We start from the raw sequence: 26458 nt of genomic DNA, 5'->3' as shown, positions 1-26458 counted from the left end.
GTCCTAGAATTCTGGTAACACCATGGTACTTAGTTTTCTTTGATTCAGTTCTTTGTGTGGATAGTTTTCCTGCAGAATCCTGGAGGGGAGAAGGGTCTTTGGCTCCCTGTTTCTAGCTGGTAACATTTGGAGCAGGGGAAATGCCTTGAAAATCATTGAAGTGACTTTCCCTTTTTTTTTCAAGCACAGGATATTTGCTCCAGTGTAATCACTCTCAAAGTATAGTCCTGGACCAGCGGGATCGGCAATGCCAGGGAACTTGTTAGGAATGCAGATTCTCAGGTCTACTGACTCAGAAACTTTGTACGTTAACAAGTCTTCCAGGCAACTCTGATGCATGCTAATGCTCCACAAAATACAGAAAAAACCTGAATAATCAGATTTTAATATTTTAGAAAATATTAATACAGTTTTGTTGAAAGACGACCACCTTGTCAACCTGGGTGTTTTCTCTAGAATGGATGGTCTATTTTCTATCATGTCTCCAATTTGCATAAAAAGGTTCAGGCACTAAGTGATAGCATGTTACATGGTAGAAGTCCAGCTGGTAAGAGATGAGGACAGCTCCTCTTCTTACAGGGGAAAGGAAGCAGGAAGGCAGAGGAACCAAGCAATCAGACACGTGTCCTCACTTTTGTCTCTCCAAGTTCGGGAAACAAGAAGTATATTGGATAGTTAACTTCTGGTCACTTCTTGAGCTAGGATCTGGGGAACACCCTCTGAGAAAAGCCTTTTAAACATGGATGTCACCCTATGTGGTCCTCGTCTCAAGGATGGAAACACTTTCCGTTTCTATCTGGTTTGGCTGCTCCCCAGTACTTTCTAGCATTTAATTCTTCATAATTTATCCAAAGTTTATCTGCAGGATATTTAGTATGTTACAAACCTCTGTCCTTTTGGAACCAGACTCAAGTTCTGAGGTTGTACTTTCTTGTCCTTTCCTTGGTTTGTGTGTAGAATGAACAAGAGTTTAGGATTATAGGAAAGTGTGGTTGGGAATTGGCAAAGGAATTCACCATGGGGCAATGAGGAGTGAGGTCGCTCTAGAGCCAGGTGTAGAGCAAACTCGCCCCAGCTGCATCTGGCACGTGCTGCTAGTCGTCTGCTTACTAGCATTTTGCCCCTCCTGTTCACTAACAAAACTACAATTTTGCTTATAATTGCGACGTACCCATGTGAAATACTGAATTGCACAGTGTTTCTTGCAGCTGGGGTAACCATATGACCAAGAGGTAGTAGCAGAAGTCCTGTGGACATTTCTGGGTTGCCTTTGCTTTTGTAATACAAGTGCCATTCTGTCTTCCTTCTTGTGTCTGTGTTCTTTCCACCTGCAATTCAGACATGAGGCTGAAGGTGAAGCAGCCGTCTTACCACTTTGAGGACAAAAGTTACTTGCAAGTAATGGTGGAGAAAAAATCAAGTTCTTTGGGTAGTTCCATGGGCTCTGGACTTACCAGCCATAAACTCCTTGTTGTATCACAACTGAACCCTTTGTTAAGCTACTTTGGTGAAGTTCTCTCCCATGCAACCAGACATACCCTCCCGCTTATATTCCAGGGCTGAATGAGCGTCACTGTCGGACCAGCCACAGAGATTTTAGACCATCAGGAGCTGTGGTGAAGTCAGCCAGGAGACCCTCAAAGGGCACTGCCTGGAGTGAGAAATTAATTCACTTGGTGACTTTACACCAGCTTGTGGACTTTCTTGTTGGGGACCAGCAGGACTTCAGAGGCTTGACAGACATGGGATGTCACCCAACAAGTAGAGGAGACAGGGACTGAGGCTTGGAGACCCCATCTTTCTCCGCAGATCACAATGTCATGGAATAAACCCATCCCCCACTGAAGGAAAGAAATACGATGGTTGCAGGCAGTCTCTAAGTCACCTAAATGGAGACTGAACACCGTCTAAAGTGGCTCTTTAGCAGATCCGATTGGACTGCTTTTTAAACAAGAGTCAACATTTAGTTATATATTTTCCCTAGAAGTAATGGATGGGATCTAGGAAAGAGTATAAAATTATAGACAAATTAAACACGTACATTTTCTATTTGTGTCCTAAATGTAGTATATGTTTAATTTTGCCTCGTAGACTGTTTCCAGTGAATTTCAAATTGTTCCACAAGAAGCGACTGACTTATATTCTCAGAGGACTCATTTCCACAAGCTTGTTCAAAGCATTTTTTCTGCAAAGGCAACTATTATCTCAAGAGGAATTAAATATAGAGTTATAATTTCCATATCTCATTATCTTTCCTCACAAATCCTATATCAGAGATATAATGCTTAAGAAAATGTAGGCACTACATAACATAGCCATTGTGTATATGAAACAAAAACTACAGAAAATGCAAGGAGATATGGATTAACAGGCCCTAATAATACGACTTTAATATAAACTTGTCAGAAAAGACAAATCAAGTAGACAAAAAATAAGTAAGCAGACAGAAGAATAAACATAATGAAGAAAGTAGCTCTCTTGGATTTATAGAAAATACATTCTTTTTGCATAATAACGGAGAATACACCCTTTTTCAAATGCACATGGAACATTCACAAATATTGATCATATATTAATATATGTTAGCAAACCTCAGTTGAGTTCCATGAAGTAGAAATATTAAAAACAACACTTTCTGATCATGATGAGATAAAACCAGAAATTACATTTGGAAAAAAGTCCTTCCATCGGGAAATGGAAACACCTTGTATGAAACAACTCTTGTTGAGAAGAAAAATACAAACTGAGGCTTTAGAATTTCTTACAGATCATACTAATGAAAATACTAAATGTCAGAAGCTATAGGCTTCATTGAAAGAAGTGATCAGAGTTAAAAGCATTGCACCAAAAACTTCTTCAACAAAAAAAAGAAGAAAATGAATTAAATTCTCACTTCCAAAAAAACTAGAAAAAGTACAATAAGGTAAACCAAAAGAAAGTACAAGTATGAAAGACAAAAATTAATGTGGTGGAGAAAAAAAATACACCTAATTAATACATCAAAATCCTGGTTTATTGAAAAAATTTAAAATTAACAAACTACTCATTAACTTGTTCAGGAGAAAAAGAGGAAAGGGCACAAATAAAACTTCCAAATTGACAAGAGGAACAACCATTGAAATTGAAGAGAAGTTTAAAATTTAAAACCTTTTTGCAAATAAATTTGAAAACCTAGAAGAAATGGATAATTTCCTAGGGCAATGCAGATTACCAAACTTATCTCCATTAGAGAGACAAAATTTATTTTTAAAAATATTTTTAAAAGGTTTTTTGATATGGACCATTTAAAAAGTCTTTACTGAATTTGTTACAATATTGCTTCTGCTTTATGTTTTGGTTTTTTGGCCCCAAGGCATGTGGGACCTTAGCTCCTCAACCAGGGATCTAACCTGCACCCTTTGCCTTGGAGGGTGAAATCTCAACCACTGGACCACAAGGGAAGTCCTTAGAAAGAGAAAATAAACAGACCAATGTACATGGAAGAATTAGAGAAAGCTATTAAGGAACCACACCACAAAGTAAGCACCAGGGACAGATTGTTTTGCATGGAAATTCTTGCAAACCTTCAAAGTCCAGATAGTTTCAGTGCTCCTTAAATTGTTGCAGAGCATCGAAAATGAAGAGAAATTTCCTAATTGCTTTTTGAAAACAAATATAACATTGATACTTAAGTCTGATAATGATGGTACAAAAAGATAAAACTGTAGAGCAATATCTCTTGTGACTATCAACACAAAAATATTAAATAAAATATTAGCAAATAGGTGCCAACACCACATTAAGAATGTGATACATCATGGCCAAGAGGGATAGAAAACAGAAATGAAAAATTGGTTCAATATTGGGAAATCTATTCATATCATTCACCATGAAAATTCTCATAGATGATTTTTTAAAAGCCTTCAATGAAATTCAACAGCCATTCATGATAAAAACCCTCAAGAAAATAATGATTGGGGGATACTTGCTTAACATGATTACACACACACATGCGCGCACACGCACACACACAAATACACGTACTACTGTAGTTCAGCAGCTATCTCACTTACCTAATTGGGAAACACTGAAGGCATATCCAGGAAGAAAGCAAGCATACCCACCCACTACCAATCAACATTATAATGGAGGTTTTAGCAAATGCAATTTGACAAGAGCAATCAATTAGGGGCCTAAGAATAAGTCAAGGAGAAGTGATACACCGTGGTACATCCATAAGATGGGATACTTGTCAGTGATAAAGGAGAACAAGCTCTTGGTACACACAACTTGAATGATTCTCAAAATCATTATGCTAAGTGAATGAAGCCAGTCTCAAAAGGGACTTTGTTTTACTTATCTCTAGATTCTCAGTGTCTCGTATAAAACCTGCCACCAAGTACAAACAACCAATGAATGATAATAAATAGATGAATAGGTATGAACTCCCAAAAGTTGTGAGAGAAGAGAACATGCTTCATTCTTCTATTGTATTAATCACAATGCATAGTATCATTAATCTGTCTGCCTTCTGCCCTGGGAGGCAAATAGGCAAAACTGCTCTCAGGATATGTCACATGGGCTTCTCATTTCCTAACTGCTACTCAAGAGCAAAACCATTTTCTTTGTCTCATCTACAGCATTAACCCGGAGGCAAGGGTAAGAATAATTGAATGCATTTACACAGAAAATAACCACTGGCGTTAGAATTTTCTTTGTATTAATTCTGTATTTACTTTTTCTTGGGAGGTGTATATGGTTCTTTGGTTAAATATTTGTTAATAGAAGATTGTAATACAATAGCACGTTAAATTCATATCGCCAATGATGAAAACAGTAGAGACAGAGATCACCCACCTTCTGCAGAGTGAAACCAAATCTCTCTACTCAGAGTGACTACCTCTAAAGGAGTCATGTGCTTCTTTGCACGGGACTTCTCATATCCTTGAGCCTTTGTTAACTTTTATTAAATGTACAGTCTAAACTCCTTTGTGTTTGGGGGAAATCATGGAGAGACATATGCCCTAGTTTGAGCAAAATGGGTTAGGGCATGGAGAAGACGATTTTAAGGTGACAGAACAAGGAGAGTTGGCGTAGGTCACATATGACCACCAGAACACGTTGGTAGAACATGGAAAAGTGCTTTGGGGAAGGCTAGAAATTATTAGGTGAAGAGTACTCAGCACAATAGTATAAAAGGGATAGGGACTTAGCTATTTTTATCCATGTATTAAAAAGAATTGTTGCAGCAGGAAAGCCACAAAGGTCTCAGAAACATAGGTCACGTGTAATTTCTATCAACACATAATGAATGAATCCAAGGGCAATGTAGTCTTTGACTGTCAGAGGTGTTGAGAATGTGGCTCAAACCTTCCAGGGAAAAGGAGAAGGGGAGAAGTCTAGAGGGTAGACCAAGACTACCTCCAAAATCATCTTGAACTTTTACAAAAGACTATAATTCATCCCTGTGCTCTTAGAAGAAGTAGTGGTAGTATTTTCCAAAAAACAAAAGCAAAAACAAACAAAAAAAACAGATTCCATTCTGTACAAATATGAGAGAACAGAACAGTTTTATTACAGTAACAATAAGCAAACAATTCAATTGGGTGGGATAGCAGTTAGTTTCACAAGAAAAGGAGAGAACTTGTTATTCAGCAAATTGGTTGGTGTTGGTCAAAGAGTTTCTACAGATACATCTGAATATGCCAAACATTGTTCTCTTATCTGTTGAATCTCTATCTTTCACTCTTTCTCGCATTTCACATAGTTGAGTTCTGAAAGATCTATCTTCCAGACAACTCTTTGTTGGTCAGTGGGCAGAAGATAAGGAACAATTTGAGTCTTTCCGTAAAATTGTAAGTAAACAAATTTCCAATCATCTACAAAGAATTCTACAAACATCTCCATCTATAAGCTTAACTAATGCAAAGAATTGATCTTTCTCATAAACTATAAGGTTAAGATGATCACTGTGGTCCTGAGGGTAAAATAAGTGAGAGGAAGCCACAGGGGGAGATTACCTACCAATCTAGAAAGAATCTAGAGGAGAAACATTTACTAGGGATAAACAGAGAAAGCTTGGGGTCATCTTCTTTGGTCTCCTGCATTCCTTCTCTCTGTGTCTCTGAGAAAGAATTCACCAGTTAGGGAGCATCAATACATTGTGCTTTGGAGTTTCACAGATTGAGAACTTGTCCCTCCCCTGTTAAATCAATCAAACATATACCAATTGCCAACAGTGAACTTTACTCTCCTGAGTCCTGAGAGTCTGAGAGACAGAAAAATGAGAATGCTCTGACTTATATGGGGCAGGGCCAGCTGAACATATGCAGGAAGTATAGACACATTTTCCTGAAGTTTAATCTTAATGTCTAATCCTCAAACAGAGAGAAAACAAAGGAAACAATCTTCAACAAGCCTAAGATGAATTCAACTATCCCGCTCTGATTCTCAACTTCGTCTCTGGCATTTTGCTGCCTTGTAGCACAGAGAGCCTCCCTTTCTGCCAGTTCCCTCCTCATGTGCATCACTTGCTTTTGCTGTTCTAGTTCATCCTCCAGCGTTCTGATTTTCTCTTCATACTCCTGTCTTATCTGCGCTTTCTGTCTCTCTAGCTCTGCTCTGTAATTTTCTTGCATCACTCGGATTTGTTTCTGAATCTCCTCCTCAGCCTTTTGGTACATGTTGTTCGTGAAGCATCTGCCTTTGCACTCTGTGACCACGCGCTGGACCAGGACCAGCAGCTGCTCCCTCTGGTCCTCCTGCGCAGCTCCTGCCGCCCTGTTGTTGAACACACAGTAGCGATCTCCGAACATGCCCATCAGCTCTTGAATGCCTTTTGGAGCTTCCTTTAAGTAGTCACGGAAATCGATGCCTTTCAAGTCATCTTTCCGGGTGAATAAGAGGATCATGTATCTCCTAGCTCTCTCTCCAAACATTTTCAGGATCTTGTCCGTGGCTCTGTGGTCTTCCGGCGTGTAACGGCCCAGCGGGATGACGAGGAGCAGAGCATGAGGCCCTGGCGAGGTCAGGGCCATGCAGCGAGCAATCTCCTTGCGAGTGTCAGCATCCTGTACCTCTGTGTCAAAGATGCCAGGTGTATCCACCACGACAACTTCCCTCCCCTTCCAGGTGCTGTTTCCTTTCTTACAGGACCTGGTGATGGATACTGCGGAAGAGCCAGAAGGAAACATTTTCTTTCCGAGGATGCTGTTTCCTGTTGCACTTTTCCCTGCCCCAGTCTTACCCACTAAGACGAGTCTCAGTTGTGAATCTCTGGGCTCTTGGTTTCCAAGCCCTGGCACAACAGGAAATAAAAGTTGTAGCGTTAGAAGGAACTTCAACTGTCTCCCCTGCAAGTCCCCTGCCCACTGGTGCCTTTCTCTGTTGCCTGCTAGGGTCCTCTGCACTCAAGGGATGTCTATAGAGAGCCCTCTGGGCTCGTGCTCCTCTTGCAGTATTTGAGGACCACCCAGGTAATTTTCAGCATCCCCTTGCACTTCCTACTGTGACCTTGCGTAGGTAAGTAGCCCACAGAGGAGGAAACAAAATGGTTAAGAAGAGAACTCTAAGCTGCTACTGGTAGCTGGTCCTCATAAGATAACATAGGAAGTAACACAAAATTGACGTTGCATATTTTACTTCCCAGGAAAGTTCAAAGTTAATATCAGAGCAGCAGAGCACAGCAACTGAAACCTTAAGTTACAAACCAAATCATCTAATAGCTCGTCCTGTGCTTGTATTCAGCAAGTCTCTGCATATCTCTTTAATGTGCCTATAAGGTCAAAGTCTGCCCGATTTGTTAGGCATAGACCCGGGACCGGTGGGAAGACAACTGGCAATCACGTTTGAGAGGCTGTTTTCCCGAGAAGACAGACCCTGCCAGCCGACCCTTGAATGTAAGACTGATTCCTGCATGAGGAATCCTGTATTATAACTACCTATTTCTGCTTTGAGACAATGCATACATTATCCCACTTACAACCTCATAGACACTGTTACAAGCCCCAATTTGTTTTCAGGGCTATCATCCCCAAAACCAAGAGCCAACTAAACGGTTGATGTTTTAGTTTCTCAGGCTAAAAATCTAGGCGTCACCCTTGACTCCTCTCTCTCCCCTTCTTTCCATATCCAACCCATCAGCTGGTTCTCTTGGCTCCAAATCTGTTCGCTTCTCTCTATTTTGAAGATCATCATACTAGTCCAAGTTATATCCCCATCCATGCTTCAGTAGTCTCCTAACTGGTCTCTCTACTTCCGCTTTGGCCCTTTCAGTCTATTCTGTAAAGTGGAATAATCTTTTAAAAATATCAATCAAACAGAAGAGGGAAATTGCAGAACCTCCCACTCTGGCTTCCACAAAATCTGTAGTTCATCCCCATCTCCCACACACTTTATGGTGAAGCTTTTGCTCATCCCTGGATCCCTAAGACAGAGTTTCTCACATTTGAGAACCAGAATCCTGGGGTGAAAGAAGTAAATTTCCCAAAGCTGAGAACACTGGATACAGGATGGCTAAGATTACCTAAGGAAAAATGTGGATGGGAGTTCAGACTATTATTTAGTTAGCATCACAATGGAAGATGCCAACCTAAGGATATCCTGAGGGCGTTGGTTGACCTTAGAGACAGGGAGTAGGAAAATCATGGCTGGCGAGATAAAAAGGCACCAAAGGCCAGTGCCAACACTGCAAAAATTGGCCAATGTTGACAGCAAATGGATGGCAGTCTATGATAGATGGCAAACACAGGCATGAATTATTCCCTCTCTGTACTCATGCCTCTTGGGAATGTGGATTTGCAGCTACTCTCATCAAGATGCTGAGTCCGTTTCTCCAACCCTTGAATCTGACTGGGCCATGTGACTTGCTTTGGACAGTAAGGTCGTGAAAACATGATCAAGCAGAGACTCCAGAAGTGCTGACTTATTGTAGTTTGCCTTCTCTTTCTGCTTTTCGGAACCTTACAACTGCCCTGGACTAGCCTACTGGATGAGAGACACAAGGGCCGGTTATCCGTGTCCCCCTGGTCTGCCCAAGAGCTTGCTGACTGCCAGACATGTCTATGAGGCTAGCCGAGATTATCCAGTTGCATCCTGAACCACCAGCCTACCACACATGCATGAGTGAGTCTGGCTGAGATTAGCCAAGTTGATCCAGACCCAAAGACTGCCCAACTAACCCACAAAACCAAGAGCCAACTAAACGGTTGTTGTTTTAGGCTCCTAAATTGTGTGGTGGTTTGCTAAACCAGCAAAAGCTCAAACGATATAATCAATTTCTATGGATAAGGGAATAGAGGGAGGGTTATGTGAGGAACGGAGTGATCAGTCTGTTGAATTTGTTGGTTATAGTGAGGCCACCAGCAACAGGGAAATTAGGGACCTGAATGAGGAATTAATTATGCCCATGTTCCTCCTTCCCAATCCTCTCTTGGGCTGAAGAGAGGGGCAGAGAAACAACCAGGGAGGCTACAACCCGCTGTTCTGGTGTGTCCACGCTGTAGGAAGTAGCACACAAGAAACCTCATCAAGCCCATATCAATCAGGAGATTCTAACTCTCTTCCTCTTAGCTGTTAAGCTACATCACAAGGAGAAGCCGTAGAGGGTCGAGAGAAATGAGAGAGCAGAGTAAATGAAGGGAAAATAAGAAACGTGGTTGAAAATGATTTGCTTTTGCGCAGATGGGGACTGACTGACAGGACAGGAGAGCCCCGGCCCTCCTCCCCCAAGCCTGGCCTGCCTAGCCCCGAGCAGCCTCTCACCGTGGCTGGTCCTGGAGTTGCTGGGGTAATGGGCCGCCATTGTAGTTTGAATTCCTGGAAATAAAGAAAAATAACTATGTCATTTCAGGGAAGTGGAGAGTAACTGGAAACTGGAAATGTTATCCTCATGTAACCAACAGTTTCTTTTCTTTTCATAAACTTGCTTGCTACTCAGTTTCTCTTCCTTTATTTCCCAATACTTCTCCATTCTCTGTTTTCAGTCTCATTTTCAGATTGGTCATTTTTCTTTACACAAATGTAAGTGCTTCAGGGTCTTCCTTGGCACTGGTTCTGGGTGCCCTTCCCCACTCTATTCAGTGAATGATTGCTTTGAATGCCATTTATATGTAGCCTGCAGCCTAGACCCTTCTCACAGTTCCAAACTTTTAAATCCCATTCAACTTCTCCAGTTGGCAATTTTATGGGCATCTCACACAGAACTCAGACAAAATGGAACCCTTGACCTCCAGCCCCAGCCTGGTTCCCATTTCAGTAAAGGGCACCACCAAATGGCTCACGCAGAATCTTGGGGTCCTCCACAACGCTTCTTTCCTCACTTGCTCATCAGTCTGGCACCAAATCCTATTGATTTTACTTCCAAAAAATGCAAAATTCTCCATTTCTCCCCATCTCCATGTTAATCCAACCCACTGTCATTTGATTGCAATGTAATAGGCTCCCAACTGATATTGCATCTTCAATCCCTTCTCCACTCAATAATCAGATGCCTTTTTAAAACTGAAATTTGATTTTTTCCCCTTGTTTAAATTCTTTAATGGATTCCTTTTGCTTTTTATTGTTCAAATAGTTGAAAACCCTTGGAATGGTCCAAAAGGCCCTGCATGCTCAATTACTCTCTCTCTCTCTTTCAAAAGGCTTGAACCATACTGGCCTCCTCAATGTCCCCTGAATCCTCTAAGCTCCCTCCAGCTCCTAGACCCTTGGGGAATATTTCCCCCTCCCTGGAGCACTCCCACACCCTTCCAATGCCCAACTCATTTCTTCTCAGCCCTGAGGCTTCAGTATTCTGTTATTTCTCCAGAGAGGGCTTCTCCACCCCCATCACCAACCAACAAGTTAGCTCTGGTGTGGAGTTTGTGCTAGCCACACTCCAAGGGTTTCTATAGAATACGTACCACAATAGGAAGTTGTTCGTCTGATTTTTTTACTGTCTCCTCGTAGACTGTAAGCTTTGTGATGGTGAACCGTCTGTGTCTTGTGTGCCCCGTTATTCCCTAGGGACAAGCACAATAGTGGACAAAGCATGGATCTCAATAAATATTTGTTAAATAAATGAATTTTTAAAAATCCCCCTGATTCTTGCCTCCTCTCTGATTGAGCTTTATGTCCAGCCCAATCTGTCTTGTGAAAAACATTATCCTTTCCTTATTTTTTTTTAAATTAATTAATTTATATTTTGGCTGCATTGGGTCTTCATTGCTGTGCGTGGGCTTTCTCTAGTTGTGGCGAGTGGGGACTACTCCTTCATTGCAGTGCGCAGGCTTCTCATTGCAGGGGCTTTGCTTGTTGCAGAGCACAGGCTCTAGGCACGTGTGCTTCAGTAGTTGTAGCACGTGGGCTCAGTAGTTGTGGCTCATGGGCTCTAGAGCTCAGGCTTTGTAGTGGTGGCACACGGGTTTAGTTGCCCCATGGCCTGTGGGATCTTCTCGGACCAGGGATCGAACCTGTGTCCCCTGCATTGGCAGGAAGATTCTTAACCACTGTGCCACCAGGGAAGTCCCCTATCCTTTCCTTATTAACAACACCTAGCGTCCTTGAAACACGGTAATATGTTTTAAAGGTTTTCTTTCATTGTTACCTACTAACGTTGGGCAACGGAGAAAGCCATTTGAAGAACTCTTAGCAGATCAGATTTTAAGTAGTACAGGCTGAAATGCTAGTTGTTAAAGAAAGGCTATCTGATAGGAAGCCAACAAATACAAATTTCAAACACTGTTAGAAAGACAGGCACTTCTTTTGAAAGTGGATTAGGAATAAGGAGTAGAAAGCAGCTTCTTGTAAACTGGGAGGAGAAATCACAGAATTATTAAAAATCAGCTTTCGTCACAAAGTTGATGTTGGTGATTGATGTTAGGAGAAGGAGTAAGATACCAGAAATAGGAAAATAAAAGGTTTGGGGTGTTTCTTAAACACCATTCTTAAGAATGGTGTTTCCATTCAGTCTGTGGACTTTCTCTTCAGCATTCTTTAATGCTGTTCTCTTTCTCCTAATTCTGATGTAAAACCAGAGGACTGAACTTCTCTCCATACTGACACTGGATGGCTGAGTTCTCCTCCTACTGCCTAAGGAAGAAGCATCCATTGATCCCCAGCTTCTCCTGAACTGTAGACAGTAACATGGGTTGGCATCTCCCTCCTCCTATCTCCTAAAAGTTCCCATTCCCCATCTCTGGGTGAAGCCCACGACGGGACTGTTCCTGAGGAGGCAGGTCCAAAGGGGCAGCTCTGAGCAGATCGTTAACTGGGTAACAGAGTCTCTGATCCTAACCGTGTGCTGGCTTTGTGGCACGGGGCTGCTGACCTGCACCTCTTACATCTCCTTGTGCTCTTTTCACCACCAGCTCGCTCCCCACACAGCTAATTCTGTCTTCTAATTCTAATTCTAATTCTGCTCAGCCAACGCAAACCCTGAAAGCTTCAACTTCACTTATAAATTCTATCAATGGTGAAAACAATCATTTATTCCTACAAGTATCCTCTGAGCAGTGACTGCTGAAAGAGTTATCAATTTGTAGGACTCAGCCTTCAAAACAGATTACTGCCTAAAATCAGCAAAGACAGGAGACAGGAACCAATGAGAAATATATTCTGAGAGCAAGTTTGCAGGGAGTTTTAAGATATAGATCCAGAAGAGAAGTCCCCCCTCCACCAAATCACACATTTCCCTCCCTCTCTTCCCACTCCCACAAACACCCCTATTCCCTTACCTAAAAAAAATCTGGGTCCTGCTCCTTTCTCTAACTTTGAAAGCAATGCTAAACCAGGAGGCGACACTAAGCTATCAAGAAGGAAGAGGAGAGAGGAAGTGAGGGGAGGAGCTGTCCAAACTTGCTTATGCAAGAGACCTGCCCACCTTATCACCTAGCAGTGCCAGAACTTTCTGCAATGATGAGATTGTTTTGTGTGGTTCAGTATGGTAGCCCTGAGCCACATGGGCTACTGAGCTCATGAAATGCGATGAGTGTGATTGAAGAATTGAATATTTAATTTTATTCCATTTTGATTAATTTAAAGTTAAACAGTCACATCTGCATAGTTGCTACCATATCAGACCATGCAAAGACTCTATAGGGAGGGCCGAAATGTGGATCATGCCGTGAAGTTTGAGAAAAAACGACTGGGTCAAAACCAGAGAGTTGCCGCTCAGAGTGTGGCCAAGATGGTGGAGTAGGAAAACCCTGGGCTCACCTCTTCCTATGGGCACACCAAAATTACAGCTATTTAGAAAGCAATTATGACCTGAAAACTAGTAGAAAAGATTCCCCACAACTATAGATATAAAGAAGGAACCACAAGACAGACAAGAAGGGGTATAGTCAAGGCCCACACCCCTAGGTAGGTGACACATAAATGGGAAGATAATTGCAATTACAAAGGTTCTCCCCAAGGAGCAAGGGGTCTGGGCCCCACTTCAGGCTCCCCAGCCTGGGGGATCCTGCACCAGAAAGACGAGCCACCAAAATATCTGACTTGTATGGCCAGAGGGGCTTGCACATGGGAGAGCAAGAAGGCTCTGGGAAACAGAGGCCCCATTTTTAAAGGGCACGGACAAAATCTCCATGCTCTGAGACCCAGCATAGAAGCAGTGATTTGAAAGGAGCCTGGGGCAGACTCACTGGCTGATCCTGGAGAGCCTCCCAGAGAGGCAGGAGGCAAGGAGGACTCCCCTAGTGACATAGACTCTGGCAGCAGCTGTTTTGGGGAGTTCACTCTATGACAAGGACACCTGTCATAGAATGGAGTCTTCTCCATTCTTGGAGACTTCCCTCTAGCCTATTCCTGCCAGGGGCTTACCTGCTCACCAGCCAATTGGCACCAGTCCCAGAGCCTCCGAAACCAAACAGCCAGCCATGAGAGCACTCAATGCCACTCACCCGGAAACTGGCACCAGCCCTGCACACTCTGAACCCTGCAGGCAGCCACCCCAAACCTGGACCCACCCACCAGTGGGCCAGCACCAGCCCTGGAACACCACAGGTCCCACAGCCAGCTGCACCGAATCCCAGCCCCACCCAGCAGCAGGCCAGCAGCCAGAGCAGAAGCCAGGGCCTGGCAGCCAACTGGGCCAGAGCAACCTCCAAAGAATACTCTACCCAGCAAGGCTCTCGTTCAGATTTAATGGAGAGATCAAAAGCTTTACAGACAAGTAAAAGGTAAAAGAGTTCAGCACCACCAAACCAGCTTTACAACAAACGTTAAAGGAACTTCTCTAGGAGAAAAAGAAAAAGCCACCAGTGGAAACCAGAAAATTACAAAACAGAAAAAGCTCATTGGTAAAGGCAAACATAAAGGTGGGAAATCATCTACACACAAAGCTAGTAGGAAGGTTAAAAGAGAAGAGCAGTAAAATAATATATATCCACAATAAGCACTTAAGGGACACACAAAGCAATTAGATGTAAAATATGATATCAAAAACAGAAATGAGAGGAGGAGAGTACAAAAGCAGGGATTTAAAAATGCACTTGCAATTAAGAGATCAGCAACTTAAAACAATCATATATATATATACACCTCATGGTAACCACAAACCAACTATCTATTATAGATACACACACTCACACACACACACACACACACATACACACACACACACACACACGAGGAAAAAGGAAAAGAGAAAAAAGAAAAAGGAATCCAAACATAACACTAAAGATAGTAATCAAATCACAAGAGAAGAGACAAAAGATAAAGAAATTTCTAAAAACACCTACAAAAACAACCCACAAACAATTAACAAAATGGCAATCAGAACATACATATCAATAATTACCTTAAATGTAAATGGACTCAATGCTCCCATCAAAAGACACAGAATGGCTGAATGGATACAAAAACAAGACCCATATATATACTGTCTACAAGAGACTCATGTCAGATCTAAGGACACACACCAGCTGAAAGTGAGGAGATGGAGTCCCTCCCATCAGGAAGCTTGCACAAGCCTCTTAGATAGCCTCATCCCCCAAAGGGCAGACAACAGAAGCAAGAAGAACTATAATCCTGCAGCCTGGGAACCAAAACCACAATCACAGAAAGATAGATAAAATGAAAAGGCAGACGACTATGTCCCAGATGAAGGAACAAGATAAAACCCCAGAAAAACAATGAAATGAAGTGGAGATAGGCAACTTTCCAGAAAAAGAATTCAGAATAATGATAGTGAAGATGATCAAGGACCTCAGAAAAAGAATGGAGGCAAGGATTGAGAGGATGCAAGAAATGTTTAACAAAGACTTACAAGAACTAAAGAACAAACAAACAGAGATGAATAATACAATAACTGAAATGAAAAATACACTAGAAGGAATCAATAGCAGAATAAATGAGATACAATGGATAAATGACCTGGAAGACAAAATGGTGGAAATCACTGCTGCAGAACAGAATAAAGAAAAAAGAGAGAAAAGAAGTGAAGACAGCCTAAGAGACCTCTGGAGCAATATTAAATGTGCCAACATTTGCATTACTGGGGTCCCGGAAGGAGAAGACACAGAGAAAGGATCCAAGAACATATTTGAAGAGATTATAATGGAAAAGTTCCTTAACGTGGGAAAGGAAATAGTCAGCCGAGTCCAGGAAGCACAGAGAGTCCCAGGCAGGATGAACACAAGGAGAAACACGCAGAGACACATAGTCACCAAACTGACAAAAATTAAAGGCAAAGAAAACTTATTAAAAGCAACAAGGGAAAAATGACAAATAACATACAAGGGAACTCCCATAAGGTTAACAGCTGATTTCTCAGCAGAAACTCTGCAAGCCAGAGGGGAGCGGCACGATATATTTAAAGTGATGAACAGGAAGAAACTATAACCAAGAATACTCTACCCAGCAAGGATCTCATTCAGATTTGAAGGAGAAATCAGAAGGTTTACAGACAAGCAAAAGCTAAGAGAATTCAGCACCACCAAACCAGCTCTACGGCAAACGCTAAAGGAACTTCTCTAAGTGGGAAACTCAAGAGAAGAAAAGGACCTACAAAAACAAACTGAAAACCATTAAGAAAATGGTAATAGGAACATACGTATTGATAATTACCTTAAATGTGAATGGATTAAATGTTCCAACCAAAAGACACAGACTGGATGAATGGATACAAAAGCAAGACCCCTATATATGCTGTCTACAAGAGACCCACTTCAGACCTAGGGACACATACAGCCTGAAAGTGAGGGGATGGAGAAAGGTACTCCATGCGAATGGAAATCAAAAGAAAGCTGGAGTAGCAATACTCATATCAGATAAAATAGACTTTGAAATAAAGAATGTTACAAGAGACAAGGAAGGACACTACACAATGATCAAGGGATCAATCCAAGAAGAAGATCTAACAATTATAAATAGATATGCACCCAACATAGGAGCACCTCAATACATAAGGCAAATTCTAACAGTTAAAAAAGAGAAAATTGACAGTAACACAGTAATAGTGGGAGACTTTAACACCTCACTTACACCAATGGAGAGATCACCCAAACAGAGAATTAATAAGGAAACACAAGCTTTAAATGACAAAATAGACCAGATAGATTTAATTGACAATTCTAGGACATTCCATCCAAAAACAGCAGATTACACTTTCTTACATGGATTACATGGAACATTCTCCAGGATAGATCACATCTTGGGTCACATATGAAGTCTCAGTAAACTTAAGAAAACTGAAATTGTGTCAAGCATCTTTTCCGACCACAATACTATGAAATTAGAAATAAATTACAGGAAAAACAGAAACGTAAAAAACACAAACACATGGAGAGTAAACAGTATGCTACTAAATAACCAAGAAATCACTGAAGAAAACAAAGAGGAAATGAAAAAATACCTAGAGACAAATGACAATGCAAACATGACAAACATGACAATCCAAAGCCTATGGGATTCAGCAAAAGCAGTTCTAAGAGGGAAGTTTCTAGCAATACAGTCCTACTTCAAGAAACAAGAAAAATATCAAATAAACAATCTAACCTTACACCTAAAGGAACTACAGAAAGAAGAACAAACAAAACCCAAAGTTAGTAGAAGGAAGGAAATCATAAAGATCAGAGCAGAAATAAATGAAACAGAAAGAAAGAAAACAGTAGCAGAGATCAATGAAACTAAAACCTGGTCTTTGAGAAGATAAACAAAATTTATAAACCTTTAGCCGGACTCATCAAGAAAATGAGGGAGAGGACTCAAATCAATAAAATTAGAAAGGAAAAAGGAGAAGTTACAACAGACACCACAGAAATACAAAAGATTACGAAGGATTATAAGAGACTACTATGAACAACAATATATGCCAATAAAATGAACAACAGACAAGAAATGGAAAAATTCCTAGAAAGGTACAATCTCCAAAGACTGAACCAGGAAGAAATAGAAAATATGAACAGACCAATAACTAATAATGAAACTGAATGAGTTATTAAACAACTCCCAACAAACAAAAGTCCAGGGCCAGACAGCTTCACAAGTGAATTCTACCAAATGTTTATGAAAGAGTTATCAGCTCTCCTTCTCAACTGTTTCAAAAAACTGCAGAGGGAGGAACACCCGCAAACTCATTCTATGAGGCCAGCATCACTCTGATACCAAAACCAAACAAAGATATCACAAAACAGAAAAGTACAGGCCAATATCACTGATGAAAATAGATGCAAAAATCCTCAACAAAATATTAGCAAACCAAATCTAACAATACATTAAAAGGATCATACACCATGATCAAGTGGGATTTATCCAAGGATGCGAGAATTTTTCAACATCTGCAAATCAATCAGTGTGATATACCACATTAACAAACGGAAGAATACAAATCATATGATCATCTCAATAGATGCAGAAAAAGCTTTCAATAAAATTCAACATCCATTCGTAATAAAAACTCTCCAGGAAGTGGACATAGAGGGAACATACTTCAACATAATAAAGGCCATATATGACAAACCCACAGCTAACATCATACTCAACAGTGAAAAGCTGAAAGCCTTTCCTCTATGATCAGGAACAAGACAAAGATGCCCACCTTCACCACTTTTATTCAACATAATTTTGGAAGTCCTAGCCACAGGAATCAGAGAAGAAAAGGAAATAAAAGGAATCCAAATCAGACAGCAAGAAGTAAAACTGTCACTGTTTGAAGATGACATGATATCATACATAGAAAATCTTAAAGACGCCACCAGAAAACTACTAGAGCTCATCAATGAATTCAGTAAAATTGCAGGATACAAAATTAATACACAGAAATCTGTTGCATTTCTATACACTAACAATGAACTATCAAAAAGAGAAATTGAGAACACAATCCCATTTACCGTTGCATCAAAAAGAATGAAATACCTAGGAATAAATCTACCTAAGGAGGTAAAATACCTGTACTCTGAAAACTATAAGACACTGATGAAAGAAATTAAAGATGACACAAACAGAATGAAAGATAATACTGTGTTCTTGGATTGGAAGAATTAAGGTTGTTAAAATGACCACGCTACCCAAGGCAATCTACAGATTCAATGCAATCCCTATCAAAATGTCAACGACATTTTTTTACAGAACTAGAGCAAATAATTTTAAAATTTGTATGGAAACACAAAACACCCAGAGAAGTGAAAACAATCTTTTTTAAAAATTCCTTTATTTATTTCTCTTTATTTATTTTTGGCTGCACTGGGTCTTTGTTGCTGTGTGCGGGCTTTCTCTAGTTGCAGCGAGCGGGGTCTATGCCCCATGTCCCCTGCCTTGGCAGGCGGATTCTTAACCACTGCGCCACCAGGGAAGTCCAGCCAAAACAATCTTGAGAAAGACGGACAGTTCTGGAGGAATTACACGCCCTGACTTCAAACTATACTATTTAAAAAGCTACAGTAATGAAAACAATATGGTATTGGCACGAAAACAGACACATAGATTAATGAAACAGAACAGAGAGCCCAGAAATAAACCCATGCACATATGGTCAAAGGAGGCAAGAATATACAATGGGGAAAAGATGTTCTCTTCAATAAGTGGTGCTAGGAAACTTAAACAGCTACATGTAAAAGAGTGACATTAGGACATTTTCTAACACCATATCCAAAAAGAAACTCAAATTGGGTTAAAGACCTAAATGTAAGACTGGATACCATATAACCCCTAGAGGAAGACATAAGCAGAACACTCTTGACAGAAATCGCAGCTATATATTTTTTGCATCTGTCTCCTAAAGCAGAGGAAATAGTATAAAAGCAAAAATAAGCAGATGGGACCTAATAAAACTTCAAAGCTTTTGCACAGCAAAGGAAACCATCAACAAAACAAAAACACAACCTAGAGAATGGGAGAAAATATTTGCAAATGATATGACACATAAGGGGTTAATATTCAAAATATAGAAGCAGCTCATACAACTCAACATCAAAAACAAACAACTTGATTTAAAAATAGGCAGAAGACCTGAATACACAGTTTCCCAAAGCAGACAAACAGATAGCCAACAGGCACATGAGAAGATGCTCAACATCGTTAATCATCAGGGAAATGCAAATCAAAACCACAATGAGATATCACCTCATATCTGTCAGAATGGTTGCCATCAAAAAGAACACAAATTACAAAAGTTGGTGAAGATGTGGAGAAAAGGGACCCCTCCTGCACTGCTGGTGGCAATATAACTTGGTGCAGCCATTGTGGAAAACGGTATGGAGGCTCCTCAACACTAAAAATAGAAGTACCATGTGACCCCACAATTCCACTCCTGGGTATATAGCTGAAAAAACAAAACAAAAACAAAAACACTAATTCGAAAAGATACATGCACCCCGATGTTCATGGCAGCATTATGTACAATTGTCGAGACATGAAAGCTATCTAAGTGTCCATCGACAGATGAATGGATTAAGAAAATGTGGTATATATATATATATATATATATATACACAATGCAATAGTACTGAGCCATAAAAAGAAAGAAAATTTGCCATTTGCAAGAACATGGATGGACTTGGAGGGTATTATGCAAGTGAAATAAGTCAGAGAGAGAAAGACAAATACTGTGTAATATCACTTATATGTGGACTCTAAAAAATACAACAAACTAGTGAATAGAACAAAAAAGAAGCAGACTCACAGATACAGAGAACAAACTAGTGGTTACCAGTGGGGAGAGGGAAGGGAGAGGGGCAATATAGAGGTAGGGGACTAAAAGGTACAAACTAGTAGGTATAAAATGAGCTACAAGGATATATTGTACAAAACAGGGACTATAGCCAATATTTTATAATAACTATAAATGGAGTATAACCGTTACATATTGGGAATCACTATATTGTACACCTGTAACTTATATAATAGTGTCCACTAACTATACTTCAATTAAAAGAAAACACAATGAGATATGAACTCACACCTGTTAGGATGACTACATCAAAAAGCCAAGAAATAACAAGTGTTGTGAGGATGTGGAGAAAAGGGAACCTCATGCATGTCGGTAGGAATATAAATTGGTGCAGCCACTGTGGAAAACCGAATGGAGGTTCCTCAAAAATATTAAAAATAGAACTTCATTTGATCCAGCCATCTCACATCTGGGTATTTATCCAAAGAAAATGAAAACACGGACTAGTAGAGATATCCGCCCCCCGATGTTCATTGCAGCATTATTTACAATAGTCAAGATACGGAGACAACCTAGGTGTCCATTGATGGATGGAAGGATAAAGGAGATACACACACACACACACACACACACAAATAGTATCCAGCCATAAGAAAGAAGGAAATCATGCCATTTGTGACAACATGGATAGATCTCAGGGCATTATGCTAAGTGAAATAAATCAGACAGAAAGACAAATACTGTACAAACTCAGTTATATGTGGAATCTAGACAAAACAAAAGCCAGGCTCATAGATACAGAGAACAGCATGGTGGTTGTGAGAGGCGGGGGTTGAGGGTGGAAGCGGGAGAAATGGGTGAAAGGGATCAAAAGGTAAAAATAAATAAATAAATAAATAAAATGAATACTCGTTGCAACATGTATACACATATATAAGCTCATTACAGGCTCATATATAAGCTCACATATATACGTCAATACCAAGCTTAGAAATATTGTTTAATTGATTATTGAATCTACTGAAAAAAATGCATGAATTTCATTTTATGCAAATTAAAATTCAATAAAGCTGAAAACTCCAGCCATTTAGGTACAATTGGATGCGAGTAGGAGAGCCAGTTGTGGTAGACTGATTGTAAAACTGGCCCCAAGTTGTCACACTACCTTGTCTCCAGGCCCTTTTACAATATGAATTTGGTTCTCTTCGCATGCAGAGTTGGAACCTATTTTTGCACCTCCTGAAGTTCAAAACCTCAAAGGCTTTGCAGTTTTATTTTCAACAGTTTCTGCTCTTTTATGCATTTCCTTGTTTTGCTTCATAATTTAACGCCCTTTTTCAACCCACGCACTCCCTTCTTATGCATGTAAAATATCTGTACCACTTTACTAGAAATTCTGTGGTAAAGAGACCAGGGGATGATTTTCACACACATCACAGCACAACCCAGGGAAGTCTGTGGTTCACCCTGTTCTCAGAATCTTCTCACAATAACAGGAAAGGCTGTTATAAATTCATCTGTGCACAGCACTTCCTCCCTGCCTCAGCCACAACTCTTTCCTGCCTCATCACCTTCACCTTTGGTCTTACCTGTCACACATAGCTGTGGTCACTCCACAGGACAGAAAGGTTAGGATGCAAGGTCCACTTCTCCTCCTCTACGTGGCGTGATGCTCTCACAATGGACTCAGACCTGGAGAGGAGGCCTGATTAAGGACCCTCACGGCTCGGTCTTGAGCTGAGGAAGAGAACCAGTGCAATCAGTGGACGCAGGTTGTTCTGCTTTTCTATGCCTTTTAGAATCCTGACAGTGGTGCTTTAAAAGCCTAAACTTTATATAGAAAACTTAACAAGTCAATTTTTTATCATTGCCTGTTTTGAAGTAATAGCAACTTGAAATTTGTATTAGAATTTCTCTATTTCCAAGTTGGAAACGGCCACAGATAATTCTGTGTAAGTATAAATATGTAAATATCACGCATTCTCTCTCATTACATTTTACTTCTATTTAACAGGAGATCAGGGATTTCAGTGCCCAGATAGCAAACCGGCCATATGCCAAGCATTCTGGAAAATGGACTGACATCAATTATAGACCACAGACGTTCTCTTTCTGCAAACCCTAATAAAAACCAGGGTGCCATAGGCAATTAGGAGTATAAGTATCAGAGACAAGAGGTTTCAACAGATTTCCGGAAGGGTGCATTGGAGCAGACATCCACAGCCAACATGGCCCCAGAGAGGCTGTGGCTGAGGTGGCCGCGGATGTTGATGGAAGCACCTCGGAGAGGTGGGCTTCAGAAATTTCAGCTCCAAGGGGATGGGGCTGTAGGGCTGAAAGCAGGGGATTCGTGGAAGAAGTGAGTATGAGACACATGATCCAGTCATTGCCTCACTTCCCCCTCATTCGGAACCTCACACTTCAAGGTCTCTCTTCCCGAGTGGGTAATTGAAGGAATCTCCCCGAAAGATTAGAGCATCTCCAGAGAAAAACCTCTGCATTCTGGCATTTTGGGTTCCCTCTACATAACAGCTTGTCCTGCGGTCACCTCAGGTGAAGCCTGCAGTCGGCACCCTCACTCAGACGTGGAACTTCCAGGTTTTCTAATGATTTATTCCAAACTACGAAAAGGCAGTCAGGGAGAGCTGCTGTTTGACGAAAAACTGCAATATGAAAGACAGATGAAAGAGACAAAGATAAACAGCAAAAATAATCCCAACGGGAGCCATACACGCAGGAAACAAAACCAGGAAAAGACTAACCAAACATAAAAATAAACTTCTCTTTCAGCTATCTAGATTATTAATCCTCCCACTGAAATCAACTAAAAATACTGAAAAATATTACATACATTTTCTTAAAAGCGTAGGTGAGCAGGCAAGAAAATAACCTTTCTCAGACACGGAACTAAGTGAAGGTGGGCAAGTGGAGTACAGCAGCTAGCTGTCACCCTGAGGATATTTCACCAGCCCTGGAGAATTTAAAGTCTGCTTTTCAAAACCACACTGACAACAAAGACTGAGAGTTCTTGCTAGCAGCACAACCTCACTAAGAGAATTTGTAAAGACTGTACCTGAGGCAAGAGGAAAGTAATCACAGATAGTAAATCAGAGGTTGAAAAGAAAGAAGAAAGAAAGAATAAGGAAAGAAAGAAAGAAAGAAAGAAAGAAAGAAAGAAAGAAGGAAAGGAAGAAAGGAAGGAAGGAAGGAAGAAAGGAAGAAAGAAAGGAAGAAAGAAAGAAAGAAAGGAACGAAGGAAGGAAGAAGGAAGGAAGGAAGAAAAGAGCAAGCAAAGGAAAGGAAGGAAGGAAGGAAGAAAGGAAGAAAGAAAGGAAGAAAGAAAGAAATAAAGAAGGAAAGAAAGGAAGGAAGGAAGAAGGAAGGAAGGAAGGAAGGAAGGAAGGAAGGAAGAAAGGAAGGAAGAAAGAAAGAAAGAAGGAAGGAAAGGAAGGAAGGAAGGAAAGAGCGAGCAAAGGAAAGAAAGAAAGGAGGAAGGAAGGAAAGAAAGAAGGAAAGAAAGAAATAGAAAGGAAGAAAGAAGGAAGGAAAGACAAAGAAAGGGAGAGAAGATAATGGTAATAACTTCCAGGGTTTAAAAAGGAAAAAAATAAGAAAATAAAAATACACAACAATAATGCAAAAATGGGGTGGAAGGTGGGAATGGAGTTTAAATGTTCTATAGTAATTTGTTGTATAAGAGGAAGATTAAAATATAGATTCCCTTTAGACTTTGTTAAGAATATGTGTTGTATGAGGAATATAGCCAATATTTTGTAATAACTGTAAATGGCATGTAACCTTTAAAAATGGTATAAAAAATTTAAAAATTTTGAAAAAAGAATATGTGCTGAGGCCACTAAGAAAATTTGGAAGAGTGTATATAATTTCCAACTGAGTAGAAAAAAACATAGAATGTGAAAAGAACCAAATAATCCAAATTGAGGCACAAAGAAGAAAGAAAAACAAACTATGAAACAGGTTGGACAAGTAGAAAGCAAAAACTAAAATATTACAAATGCATCCAAATAGATCATAAATTATAACTATGATAAATACACCAACGATTTCCGATAAAAAATAAGTATTGTTTGGAGTGGATTGCAAAGGAAATCCAAATCTAAAACATGAAACTTGAGATAGGTTGAAAGCAGAAGCAGAGGCAAATACAGCAATCCAATTCTAAACAAACAAGAACAAAATATCAAATGAAATAGAATTTTCATTCAGTGTTTCTTGCGAGCCTATTATATGCCAAGCACTGTTTTAGGCAATTGGGTATATTAGCAAATAATAGCAGGTAAAGATCCTTGCCCTCCGGATCTTTCAGTGTTCCTTGAAGGGACAGAAAAGAAACAAAAAAGGAATAGTGTGTGAATTATAGAATAATTATAGGAGATGTTCACTTACGTAAGAAAACAAAATCAGGGAGCGTGGTAAAGAGGACCAAGAGTGAGAAGGCAGGTTAAACTTCAACAGTGTGGAAAGGGAATACCTACAAAGTCCTATCCCGCAACATGGCAACTTGTTGATTGCAAATCCTAGAGAATGCAACCCGACATAGGAAGAGTTTTAGATAATCGAGACGCTTTTTAACAAGAAGAAAGAACATTGAGAACAATTGCCTTGGGTATTCCATTTTTTATATTTGTTTATAAATATAGATGAGACTGATGTTTAAAAATATAAGTTGGTTTGCAACGTCCTCGGGATCTTCCCAGGTGTCATCTGAAACCCGACAGTGAGGCACACCACTCCGGGTGGGCAGCTGGCAGGTTTAATAAGCAAGGAACTTACAAAGCTTGTCCTGAGCGGCCACGAGGAGAATAGCTTTCCACCCGTGTCTGCCAGAATCGTCAACCTTTATCCAGAGGCCTTCAGTGTGTTCGGTCCCGTATAGCATCCGATAGTGTCAATTTCTACTCAAGGCTGTATCCTTGGGGAGGCTTCTGGGAGTGGGGAGGCCGGGCAGAATGCACATTCCAAGGACAGCGGAGTAGGTGGGGAGCCCCCAACTGCGTGGGTCCAGTTCTTAGGTCCAACTCTCAAGCCCCGTGACCCGCTCTCGTGATCTCACAGGCTCTCGTCTCGCGCACCGCGCGCTGGTGGTCAGCAAGGGCTTTCGCTAGCACAGAGGTGGCTCCTTTGGTAACTCCCTGGCTGCACTGGTGGCAGATGTCACAGCAACAATACAGTCACATGCAAGAGAAAACGCAGGTTAAGACAATGATTCCCAAAATCAATGACCAACTTTCTCTACCAAGAACCCTATGATCCGAGCCACTGATTTACTAGGTCCCCAGGTAGGGGGGTTGGATCCCTCAGGGTGTTCACTAGTGCCCTCATGTGATTCAATAAAGACGATACATTAACAGTCTCAGCAGTAGGAACACACTGCATTCTGTTTGGACAATGGCACGGGTGCCTCCTTGCCAGGCAGGGATCATGTCCAAGGCCATTCTAGTTTGGAGGGCAGCTTTTCTCTTTAGAGAAATGTCAGCGTTCAGTAAGGACAGGCTTTGTTGGCTACCATTCAAGACTTGCTGCGTGAACTTATCAAGGGCTTCTATGTGTGTATACCTTCCAGAAAGGATGCAATTTTGCCTCTATATTCAACAAATTACCATTCCAATGAACTTTTGGTTGTTCGTGGATTATATACGCAGCACTTTACAAATGACTGCTGTGTCTCAAACATGCCTCCTTTGAACTTGGGGCTCATTACTCAACATCTCTGGAACCCCTTCTGCTGGAGTCATCTTTGAACTTAAAAGCCACAGTGGAAAACAAGTCTCTGATTTGTAGCTTCCTTTTCTTTTCAAACAGAAGCATGCTTTCAAGTTTGGTCATTGACCCTGTTCACCAGATTGACAATCTGGCACACAGTAAATCCATTCTCCATAGGTCAAGTTGTGATCTCTAAGAACGGTCAGAACTTTGGCCACAGTCATACCATTAACTTGCTGTGACAGTCTCCTATTCATAGCAGTGAGCTTTACTGCCTGTCCTCTCCTTGGCCACAAGGACGGGGAGACTCCATGGCACAGACTATTAGCTGGTCGAGGCTCCGCTCTGATTGACCGTGAGAAAATAAGGCTCAGGGCTCTTAGGGACACTTCCCCCCCTTCAGATGTTGCAGGCCCTACTCCACCCCTTTGAATCTTCTGACTGTGTGGGATGTACACATAAATACCCCTCTGGGAATGTGGTCATGTCCAATTTCTTCCCATAATCTGCACGAGCAGAGCGCTTCCCTGGACTCCTGCTACACCACTCAGGGGAAGCACGCAGCGCCACTCTTACAGGAAGAGGGTTGGCAAGATCTTGGCGTTCTTCTCTAGAGTGATCTCCTCCATAGCAAAGAAGGTGATCTATGGCTAAGCCTGTGATTAAATA

At 40.9% G+C, this 26458-nt stretch overlaps 1 protein-coding gene across 4 annotated transcripts; it reads right to left on the bottom strand.

Annotated features, from left to right (window-relative positions):
• Window positions 1-5532: 5532 nt before the first annotated feature.
• GIMAP4 (GTPase, IMAP family member 4) lies at window positions 5533-22669 on the bottom strand. 4 transcript variants are annotated; one of them, XM_057550246.1, is made up of 5 exons: window positions 22614-22669; window positions 21655-21802; window positions 10878-10976; window positions 9742-9795; window positions 5533-7276 (listed from the first exon to the last, which is right to left on the bottom strand). In XM_057550246.1, exons 4-5 carry the CDS (start codon window positions 9779-9781, stop codon window positions 6351-6353), a joined length of 966 nt encoding a protein of 321 aa, XP_057406229.1. In that variant the 5' UTR covers window positions 9782-9795; window positions 10878-10976; window positions 21655-21802; window positions 22614-22669; the 3' UTR covers window positions 5533-6350. The 4 variants fall into 4 exon arrangements, with proteins under 4 accessions (XP_057406229.1, XP_057406228.1, XP_057406230.1 ...); XM_057550245.1 differs by lacking the exons at window positions 21655-21802; window positions 22614-22669 and adding an exon at window positions 14756-14841; XM_057550247.1 differs by lacking the exons at window positions 21655-21802; window positions 22614-22669 and adding an exon at window positions 13777-13852.
• Window positions 22670-26458: the final 3789 nt, after the last annotated feature.

This window comes from Balaenoptera acutorostrata, chromosome 7 (genome assembly GCF_949987535.1).
Source record: "Balaenoptera acutorostrata chromosome 7, mBalAcu1.1, whole genome shotgun sequence".
Classification (NCBI taxonomy): domain Eukaryota; kingdom Metazoa; phylum Chordata; class Mammalia; order Artiodactyla; family Balaenopteridae; genus Balaenoptera; species Balaenoptera acutorostrata.
Note: the sequence above shows the minus strand (reverse complement) of the source record. Positions and strands in the feature narration are given on the sequence as shown.

What these genes read in the sequence shown, in the direction of transcription:
- GIMAP4 (XM_057550246.1), bottom strand. Translation starts at nt 9,781, where the DNA reads ATGGCGGCCCATTACCCCAGCAACTCCAGGACCAGCCACG. An exon ending in CAACTCCAGGACCAGCCACG is followed by an intron (nt 7,277 to 9,741) that starts GTGAGAGGCTGC and finishes CTGTTGTGCCAG; the next exon opens with GGCTTGGAAACCAAGAGCCC.